This window comes from Manis pentadactyla, chromosome 5 (genome assembly GCF_030020395.1).
Source record: "Manis pentadactyla isolate mManPen7 chromosome 5, mManPen7.hap1, whole genome shotgun sequence".
NCBI classification, from domain to species: domain Eukaryota; kingdom Metazoa; phylum Chordata; class Mammalia; order Pholidota; family Manidae; genus Manis; species Manis pentadactyla.
In genome coordinates this window covers 154603457-154614329 of record NC_080023.1, presented here as the reverse complement: position 1 = coordinate 154614329, position 10873 = coordinate 154603457, and the positions used below count along the sequence as shown (strand labels likewise).

The 10873-nt window shown below is 40.8% G+C and overlaps 1 protein-coding gene across 3 annotated transcripts in view; it reads left to right on the top strand.

Moving 5' to 3' along the window:
• The first annotated feature begins 785 nt into the window (after window positions 1–785).
• Window positions 786–10873, top strand: part of CDK5RAP1 (CDK5 regulatory subunit associated protein 1) — a 44528-nt gene continuing 34440 nt past the window's right edge. Inside the window, exons 1-2 of one of the 3 annotated variants that reach the window (XM_057502914.1) lie at window positions 786–937; window positions 3419–3752. In XM_057502914.1, coding sequence (XP_057358897.1) covers window positions 3443–3752 — 310 coding nt within the window. In that variant the 5' untranslated portion in view covers window positions 786–937; window positions 3419–3442. Of the gene's footprint in view, window positions 938–2987; window positions 3011–3418; window positions 3753–10873 lie in introns of those variants that run through there. The other 2 variants (XM_036902547.2, XM_036902548.2) reach the window with 2 other exon arrangements.

The following is a 10873-nucleotide window of genomic DNA, read 5'->3' as shown; positions in this document are numbered from 1 at the left end:
ATAAATTTCTTCGTACAGATTGTTGCAAATGAACTTCCTAGGTTGTGTCCCTTGGTGGTGAGGGAGAAGGGAGGAGAGGACAGGACTTTGGAAATAGTCTGTAGGAGTTAAGGACAAGGGAAGAAGCAGATGCCAGTGAGCCGGCCATTGTGGTTGTTTCCGATAAGATGATGGTGGCCTGGGCTGGAGCTGTAGCACAGGGAAAATGCGAGAACGGGAAGTTGACAAATGTGAGACATTTTAGAATTAGAGTTGACAAGACTTGCTGACAGACTGAATGTGGAGACTGAGGGAGAGGAAACAAAAGTGGATGTGTATGTGGAAATGAAGAGCTCTGTATTAAGTCGGATGTTCACTGGTCACCCAAGGGGAGGTGCCACATAGACAGCTGAACTGTGGGTTTGTAAATCCAGGTGGAAACGTGAACATGGAAGTCTTTAAGCTCTACCGCAGCGCTATCCAATAGAAACAGAATGTAAGCCACGTATGTAATTTAAAATATCCCAATATCCACCTTTAAAAAGTACGAAGAAACAGATGACACTAATTTAAATAATATATTTTTAATCCAATATATCCCAAGGATTATTTCAACATGTAATCAATATAATTATGGGATATTTGCATTCTTTATCCACACCGGTGTGTATTTACATTTAGAGCACATTTAACTCGCACTCAACACATTTCAAGCTTTCAGTTGCTACATGCCGGCTAGGGGCTACCAGATGGTTCAACGTAGTAGCGGAGGTTTTCAAAGCCAGGAGCCTGGATCCACCCGGACCGTATAGAAGAGGGACTTCTGTTGGAACGTCCTGGATGAAAGGCGCAGCGGAACGGAAGTTGCGCGTTTGCGCGCGCAGCGGCGGACTTCTGAGAGGGGATCCGGGCTGGCGGCTGGGAACTTCCGTTGCCGGGCACGACCCTCGGCCTGCAGGTGAGCCCCGTTCCCGGCGGAGGTGGACTGAGACAGCCCCGGAAATGCGCGGTGCTCAAAGGGAGGATGTTGCGGTGGTTACGGCGCGGGCCCTGGTGTCAGACTGTCAGTGTTCTCGCCCCAGCCCCACTGCCTACTCACCTCAGACTTGGAAACGTTACCCCTCTAACTCCCGAAACTTGGCTTCGTCACTAGTGAAATGGGGATGTTAGTAGAACCAGCTTTACAGTGTTGCTGTGAGAATTAAATACGGGAATCCATGGGAAGCGCTAAGCATTATGCCTGAGACTTTGTAACCACCCATCAAGCTATTTGGGATGTTTTATCTTTTACGCTGAGATAAGGCTGTTGTCGCATGGTCATTGCGGCTGTCAGTTAATTTCTGAGCCTGTACAGAGACCCTTACATTGTGCTATGCAAGTCACATTTGATCCTCAACAAAGAGATAGGTTCTATCATCCCAATTTTGCACATGAAGAAATGGAAGCGCCCAGAGTTTAAGAAGCTTGCAGTTACCCAAAATTACCTGGCTAGTCAGTATTTGGGTCAGACGCTGACTCCAGGGCCCGTGCCCTTAACCACAACACTCTAAACTCCCTCATGAAAGAGAGTGTGGGCTGCAAATGTGCAGTTATTGAAGACTTACTGTATGCTAAGTTGAGTTTTTAGTATCTTCTTTAATTCTCACACCATCTCTGGGAGGTAGATATTACTTTTATCTTTATTTTACGGATGTGAATTTGGCAGCTCAGAAATAAGAATTTGACTTGCCCAAGGTCACACAATAAGTAAGGGGCAGAAATGAGTGACTCGAAAGTTCACACTAAAAGTTCACACTCTGATACTTGAAAGTAGGTTAGCATTGCCCCTGCCTAAAGTGCTGGTAGCAAATACAGCAGGTGATCAGGTTAGCGAGTTAACAAGCCACATCTTATTTTACATGCACAGCGCCTGCCATGAGCAGGTTGCTGAATGGGAGAAGCTAAAGGTGCAGAAATGAATATAACTGTTCCTTTCTTTCAGAGACCTCCCAGCTTATAAAGGATTACAGAAGTGTAAGTAATAGCAAAGTTGATGAGTCTTGTGATTGAGAGTTAGAAGGAGGTTAGAAACTCAGAGGAGGACCCTAACTTAGATTTTGGGGATGGTGGCCAGGACAGGCTTCCAGGAGGAAGCAGAGACCTGAAAGTAGTGTGTAGAAGTTGGCCAAGTCAGCAGAGAGAAGATGTACCAGCCAGAGAGAACAGCATGTGTAAAAACCTAGAAGCTAGTGAAGATCAGTACAATGATGGCTGGTATGGCTGGAGTGGGGCAGTCAGGCTGATGTGGTGTCCATTTGGAAAGTATGTCTCCATCTCTTGTACTTTGAGTTACCTAGGTTCCCTTCTGGGAGGCATCCACTGTTTCTTATGCATTCTAGAGATATTGTGTGCATTTATAAATATGTACCTTAATATTCCTGCCGTCTTTGCTCCACAGATTGAAGTACAGCATACTATAGGTAATATTGGACAGTTTGCTTCCTTTTGTCATGTACAGATTCTGCCTTATTTTCGAACTGCTTCTTTGTGTATGGGTGTACCATGCTTACTTAACTAGTTTCATATTGATGATAGATCTCTTACATTGCTTTGCTATTAGAAGTACTGCTGCATTGACTATCCTTATCCATTGATCGTTTTGCATATGTAAGAGTATCTCTGTAGGATAAATACCTAGGAATGAAAGTGCTTGGTTAAGGGACTCCTATGCTTGTAATGTTGATGGCAAGTGCCAAATTGCCCTCTATAAAAGTTGTGCTATTTTCCATCCTCCCACCCATGTGTGAGAGGGCGTGGGTAGAAAGATTGAAGCAGTAATTTGAGATTCTTGGAGTGTGGAAGAGGTCCCTGATAAGGCATATGATCCCCATGTTGGATACTTTCTTGTGAAGGAACTCAAAGGAAGATGCCCTCAGATACTCAGTGGTTTTCACAGTATTGGGAGGCAGTGTAGCTAGATGTCTAGGCACACGGTCTTTATCCTCAAACAGACCTTCATTTTAGCCTCAAACGTGCTGCTGTGGGAGCTTAGGTAGGTACTTCCGCCTCTCTGTGTCTATTTCCTCATCTCTGAATGGGGACAATAATAGTGTCTGTTGCCTATAAGATTTCTCTGAATATTTAATGAGTTACTACACTAAAGCCCTTGAAACTGTTCTGGCACAAGGTGCTATTTTGTTATTTTGTCAGGACTTTTATCTCATCTCTACCATCCCTTTATTTTGAGAACAGAATGTCTGGATTTGCATCTCATCTCTGCACTCTTTTTTGTGATCTTGGGCAAGTTACTCCAGTGTTTTTACCTGTAAAATGGGGATAATATATATTTTTTTGTCAGGTTTTTGTGAAGATTAAATGATTAATACGCTTGAAGTGCTGAGATCAGTGCCCTGTACATTGAGTTCGATAAATGCTGATTATGTCTGTTCTTCTTTTGCAGACCTTGGGCTGTTTATTTAGCGCCATGCATCCTTTACGGTGTGTGCTCCGGGCACAGGGGTGTCTGAGGTTGGGGCCCTTGGCCTCTGGGTCCCAGCTGCAGCTCAGGACCTGCAGGGCACATAGCAGTCACCCCAGCACCGCAAGTCTCAGTTCAGAAAGGCAGCAGGAAAATGAAGTTCGGAAAGATTTCACCTCCAAGCTGGACACAGGGCCGACTTTTCAGGATTTTTTAAGGAGTGCTTCAGCTCCTCAAGAGAAACCATCTTCTCCGGATGTGGAGGATCCACCCCCCTATCTCACAGCGGATGATCTTTTAGGAAGGCAGAGAAAAGGTTGGTTTTACGTTTCTTCTCTCTTTGGGCTTCCAGCTTTGTTCCTTTCCAACATTAATGGCCTCATTCTTTTTTTTTTGCCACCTGTCGCAAAAAGCTTGAGAAAACCAATGCGCCCGCTTTTATAGAGGCTGGCACCCTCCCATTTGGTCAACCATGGGGTGGCATGATGGCAGGCTGAGATCTGATTGGTCCATGGGGCTCTCCGCCCCACGCCTTTTTTTTTAATTAAGGGATCATTAATACACACTCTTAATGAAGGTATCACAAGAAAAACAGTGTGGTAATTGCATTCACCATTATTATTGAGTCCTCCCCCATACCCCATTTGGAATTTATTTGCGCATGTGGATTAAAGTGTGCTGGAGGGGACAGGGGTTGATAGAGGAATTTAGTTTGAAAGGGTTTACCAGACTGTGAAATTGATGTTCTTAAAACTTTGTGCAAGTGTGTTTTACATCATAATATAGCCATACTTGCTGTCATTTAAGATGTTGGAAGTTATTATAGGAAGTTGTCTCATTTTTATTTTGTGGCTTGTGGATACTCTGGTCACTGCTGCTGCCTCCAGACGCTGGAGAACCTCATTTTGAGAAGCAGTATTATATGTGGATTTGAATTAGTTTTTCTCCCATGCTGATAATCAGCACTGTCAGTTGGTCCTCCCTTTTCCAATTGTTTTTTATTTTTTATTTTTTATTTTTTTAAGCTTTTAAAAAAAAATTTTGGTATTATTAATGTACAATTACATGAGCAACATTATGGTTACTAGACTCCCCCTATTATCAAGTCCCCATCACATACCCCATTACAGTCACTGTCCATCAGCATAGTAAGATGATATAGAATAACTACTTGTCTTCTGTGTGTTATACTGCCTTCCCCGTATCCCCCCGCCCCCACATTATGTGTGCTAATTGTAATAACCCTTTTACCCCCTTATCCCTCCCTTCCCACCCATCTTCCCCAGTCCCTCCAGTCTTGGGTTCTGTGAATCTGCTGCTGTTTTGTGCCTTCAGTTTTTTCTTTGTTCTTAATACTCCACAGATGAGTGAAATCATTTGATATTTGTCTTTCTCCTCCTGGCTTATTTCACTGAGCATAGTACCCTCTAGCTCCATCTCCATGTTGTTGCAAATGGTAGGATCTGTTTTTTTCTTATCGCTGAATAATATTCCATTGTGTATATGTACTATATCTTCTTTAGCCATTCATCTACTGATGGACACTTAGGTTGCTTCCATTTCTTGGCTATTGTAAATAGTGCTGCGATAAACATAGGGGTGCATCTGTCTTTTCCAAACTGGGCTGCTGCATTCTTAGGGTAAATTCCTAGAAGTGGAATTCCTGGGTCAAATGGTATTTCTATTTTTAGTTTTTTGAGGAACCTCCATACTGCTTTCCACAATGGTTGAATTAATTTACATTCCCACAAGCAGTGCAGGAGGGTTCCCCTTTCTCCACATCCTCGCCAGCATTTGTTGTTTGTCTTTTGGATGGGGGCCATCCTAACTGGTGTGGGGTGATATCTCATTGTGGTTTTAATTTGCATTTCTCTGATGATTAGTGATGTGGAGCATCTTTTCATGTGCCTGTTGGCCATCTCTGAATTTCTTCTTTGGAGAAGTGTCTGTTCAGTTCCTCTGCCCATTTTTTAATCGGCTTATTTGCTTTTTGTTTGTTGAGGTGCGTGAGCTCTTTATATATTTTGGATGTCAACCCTTCATCGGATCTTTCATTTATGAATATATTCTTCCATACTGTAGGATGCCTTTTTGTTCTATTGGTGGTGTCCTTTGCTGTACAGAAGCTTTTTAGTTTGATGTAGTCCCACTTGTTCATTTTTGCTTTTGTTTCCCTTGCCCGGGGAGATATGTTCATGAAGAAGTTGCTCATGTTTATGTCCAAGAGATTTTTGCCTATGTTTTTTCTAAGAGTTTTATAGTTTCATGACTTATCTTTAGGTCTTTGATCCATTTTGAGTTCACTTTTGTGTATGGGGTTAGACAATGGTCCAGTTTCATTCTCTTACATGTAGCTGTTCAGTTTTGCCAACACCAGCTGTTGAAGAGGCTGTCATTTCCCCATTGTATATCTATGGCTCCTTTATTGTATATTAATTGACCATATATGCTTGGGTTTATATCTGGGCTCTTTAGTCTGTTCCATTGGTCTATGGCTCTGTTCTTGTGCCAGTACCAAATTGTCTTATTTACTGTGGCTTTGTAGTAGAGCTTGAAGTCGGCAAGCATAGTTCCCCCAGCTTTATTCTTCCTTCTCAGGATTGCTTTGGCTCTTTGAGGTCTTTTGTGATTCCATATGAATTTTAGAACTATTTGTTCCAGTTTGTTGAAGAAAGCTGTTGGTATTTTGATAGGGATTGCACTGAATCTGTAGATTGCTTTAGGCAGGATGGCCATTTTGACAATATTAATTTTTCCTATCCATGAGCACGGGATATATTTCCATTTATTGGTATCTTCTTTAATTTCTCTCATGAGTGTCTTGTAGTTTTCAGGGTATAGGTCTTTCACTTCCTTTGTTAGGTTTATTCCTAGGTATTTTATTCTTTTTGATGCAATTGTGAATAGAATTGTTTTCCTGGTTTCTCTTTCTGCTAGTTCATCGTTAGTGTATAGGAATGCAACAGATTTCGGTGTATTAATTTTGTATTCCACAACTTTACTGAATTCAGATATTAGATCTAGTAGTTTTGGAGTAGTTTCTTTAGGGTTTTTTATGTACAATATCATGTCATCTCCAAACAGGGACAGTTTGACTTCTTCCTTGCCAATCTGGATGCCTTTATTTCTTTGTGCTGTCTGATTGCTGTGCCTAGGACCTCTAGAACTATGTTGAATAAAAGTGGGGAGAGTGGGCATCCTTGTCTTGTTCCCGATCTTAAAGGAATAGCTTTCAGCTTCTTGCTGTTAAGTATAATGTTGGCTGTGGGTTTATCATATATGGCCTTTATTATGTTGAGGTACTTGCCCTCTATACCCATTTTGTTGAGAGTTTTTATCATGAATGGATGTTGAATTTTGTCGAATGCTTTTTCATCATCTATGGAGATGATCATGTTTTTGTCCTTTTTGTTGATGTAGTGGATGCTGTTGATGGATTTTTTTTTTTTTGGTAAGGAATTTTTAATTATTATTTTTATTATTTTTTATTACTTTTTATTTTTGCTATCATTAATCTACAATTACATGAAGAACACTGTGTTTACCAGGGTCACCCCCTCACCAAGTCCCCCCTACACACCCCACTACAGTCACTGTCCATCAGCGTAGTAAGATGCTGTATAATTACCACCTGTCTTCTCTGTGTACAGCCCTCCCCGTAACCCCTCACAACACTATACATGCTAATCGTAAGGCCCCCTTTCTTTTTCCCCACCCTTATCCCTCCCTTCCCACCCATCATCCCCAGTCCCTTTCCCTTTGGTAACTGTTAGTCCATTCTTGGGTTCTGTGATTCTGCTGCTGTTCTGTTCCTTCAGTTTTTCTTTGTTCTTATATTCCACATATGAGTGAAATCATTTGGTACTTTTCTTTCTCCGCCTGGCTTATTTCACTGAGCATAATACCCTCTAGCTCCATCCATGTTGTTGCAAATGGTAGGATTTGTTTTCTTCTTATGGCTGAATAATATTCCATTGTGTATATGTACCACATCTTCTTTATCCATTCATCTACTGATGGACACTTAGGTTGCTTCCATTTCTTGGCTATTGTAAATAGTGCTGTGATAAACATAGGGGTGCATCTGTCTTTTTCAAACTGTGCTGCTGCATTCTTAGGGTAAATTCCTAGAAGTGGATGTTGATGGATTTTTGAATGTTGTACCATCCTTGCATCCCTGGGATGAATCCCACTTGATCATGATGGATGATCTTTGTGATGTATTTTTGAATTTGGTTTGCTAATATTTTGTTGAGTATTTTTGCATCTATGTTCATCAGGGATATTGGTCTGTAATTTTCTTTTTTTGTGTTGTCTTTGCCTGGTTTTGGTATTAAAGTAATGTTGGCCTTGTAGAATGAGTTTGGGAGTATTCCCTCCTCTTCTACTATTTGCAAAACTTTAAGGAGGATGGGTATTAGGTTTTCACTAAATGTTTGATAAAATTCACCAGTGAAATAATCTGCACGAGGGGTTTTGTTCTTAGATCATTTTTTGATTACCAATTCAATTTCTTTGCTGGTAATTGGTCTATTCAGATTTTCTGTTTCTTCCTTGATCAGCCTTGAAAGGTTGTATTTTTCTAGAAAGTTATCCATTTCTCCTAGGTTATCCAGTTTGTTAGCATATAATTTTTCATAGTATTCTCTCATAATTATTTGTATTTCTGTGGTGTCCATAGTGATTTTTCCTTTCTCATTTCTGATTCTGTTTATGTGTGTAGACTCTTTTTTTCTTGATAAGTCTGGCTAGGTGTTATCTATTTTGTTTATTTTCTTGAAGAATCAGTTCCTGTTTTATTGATTCTTTCTATTGTTTTATTCTTCTCAATTTTATTTATTTCTGCTTTAATCTTTATTATGTTCCTCCTGCTACAGACTTTGGGCCTCATTTGTTCTTCTTTTTCTAGTTTCATTAATTGTGAGTTTAGACTGTTCATTTGGGACTGTTCTTCTTTCCTGAGGTAGGCCTGTATGGTAGTATGTTTCCCTCTTAGCACAGCCTTTGCTGCATCCCACAGATTTTGCTGTGTTGAATTATTGTTGCCATTTTTCTCCATATATTGTTTGATCTCTGTTTTTATTTGGTCATTGATCCATTGATTATTTAGGAACATGTTATTAAGCCTCCATGTGTTTGTGGGCTTTTTCATTTTCTTTGAGTAATTCATTTTAGTTTCATACCTTTGTGATCTGAGAAGCTGGTTGGTACAATCTCAGTCTTTTTGAATTTACTGATGTTCTTTTTGTGGCCTAGTATGTGATCTATCTTGAAAATGTTCCATGTGCACTTGAGAAGAATGTGTATCCTGTTGCTTTTGGATGGAGTGTTCTGTAGATGTCTGTTAGGTCCATCTGTTCTAATACATTGTTCAGTGCCTCTGTCTTTTTATTTATTTTCTGTCTGGTTTATCTGTCCTTTGGAGTGAATGGTGTGTTGAAGTCTCCCAAAATGAATGCATTGCATTCTATTTCCCCCTTTAATTCTGTTAATATTTGTTTCACATTATGTAGGTGATCCTGTGTTGGGTACATAGATATTTATAATAGTTATATCCTCTTGTTGGACTGACTCCTTTATCATTATGTAATGTCCTTCTTTGTCTCTTGTTACTTTCTTTGTTTTGAAGTCTATTTTATCTGATACAAGTACTGCAACTCCTGCTTTTTTCTTCCTATTAGTTGCATGAAATATCTTTTTCCATCCCTTTACTTTCAGTCTGTGTATGTTTTGAAGTGAGTCTCTTGTAGAAAGCATATAGATGGGTCTTTTTCTTTTTTTATCCATTCAGTGACTCTACGTCTTTTGATTGGTGCATTCAGACCATTTACCTTTAGGGTGATTATCAATAGGTATGTACTTATTGCCATTGCAGCCTTTAGATTCGTGGTTACCAAAGGTTCAAGGGTCATTCCCTTACTATCTAACAGTCTAATTTAACTCACTTCGTATGCTGTGACAAACCCAACCTAAAGATTCTTTTTTTTTTTCCTCCTTTTTCTTCCTCCTCCATTCTTTGTATGTTATAAATCATATTCTCTACTCTTTGTCTATCCCTTGGGTGACATCTATTTAGCCTTCGGAATACTTCCATCTATAGGAGTCCCTCCAAAATGCACTGTAGAGGTGGTTTGTGGGAGGTAAATTCTCTCAGCTTTTGCTTATCTGACAATTGTTTAATCCCTCTTTCAAATCTAAATGATAACCTTGCTGGGTAGAGTATTCTTGGTTCAAGGCCCTTCTGCTTCATTGCATTAAATATATCATGCCACTCCCTTCTGGCCTGTAAGGTTTCTGTTGAGAAATTTGATGATAGCCTGGTGTGTTTTCCTTTGTATGTGATCTTTTACCTTTCTCTGAATGCTTTTAATACTCTGTCCTTATCCTTGATCTTTGCCATTTTAATTGTTATATGTCTTGATGTTGTCTTCCTTGATTCCCTTGTGTTGGGAGATCTGTGCATCTCCGTGGCTTGAGAGACTATCTCCTTCCCCAGATTGGGGAAGTTTTCAGAAATTACCCCCTAAATGACACTTTCTATTGCTTTTTCTCTCTCTTCTTCTTCTGGTACCCCTATAATGTAAATATTGTTCCGTTTGGATTGGTCACACAGTTCTCTCAATATTCTTTCAATCTTAGAGATTCTTTTTTCTCTCTGTGCCTCAGCTTCTTTGTATTCCTCTTCTCTAATTTCTATTCCATTTACTGTCCCTTCTACTACATCTAATCTGCTTTTAAATCCCTCCATTGTATGTTTCATTTCAGATATGGAATTTCTTAGTGATTGAATCTCCATCTTGAGTTTGTTCCTGAGTTCTTGGATATTTTTCTGTACCTCCATAAGCATGTTTATGATTTTTATTTTGAATTCTCTTTCAGGAAGATTGGTGAGTTCAGTTTCATTTGCTCCTTTTTCTGGGGTTTGTGAGATTTTGGTCTGAACCATGTTCTTTTGACATTTCATATTTCTGTGTGGTGCCCTCTAGTGCCCGGAAGCTCCAGTCTATGGAGCTGCTCAGCCCCTAGAATGAGGTTGGGGGTTGTAGGGGAGTGGGGCTGGTGGCTGGGGGGGAGGAAAGCTCTCTTACCTGATTACCGTCTGCCGTGCCTGTCTCCCGTATCAGAGCCAGTGGGCTGAGCAGACAGGTGTAAGCCTCTGTGCTTTGTGTCTCTAGCTGTTGTAGGTGGGGTCTCCTTCTGGCTGGCCTGACCCCAGCATAGTGACTGCAGGTTTGCGAGCTGGTGCCGTCAGGCCAGGAAGGAGGCTTGGCAGGCTGTGTCACATTGGAGGGCCTTGGAGCTGAGTAGCCAGCCAGGGGATGGCGTGCCTGAAGCTCTGCAAAGTTCCCAACCAGCTGGGCAGAGTGCACCCAGACAACCTTGTCCAGCTCTCCCTTCTCCCTCACAGCAAACTCCGTGCAAACCCCGCCCCTTCAG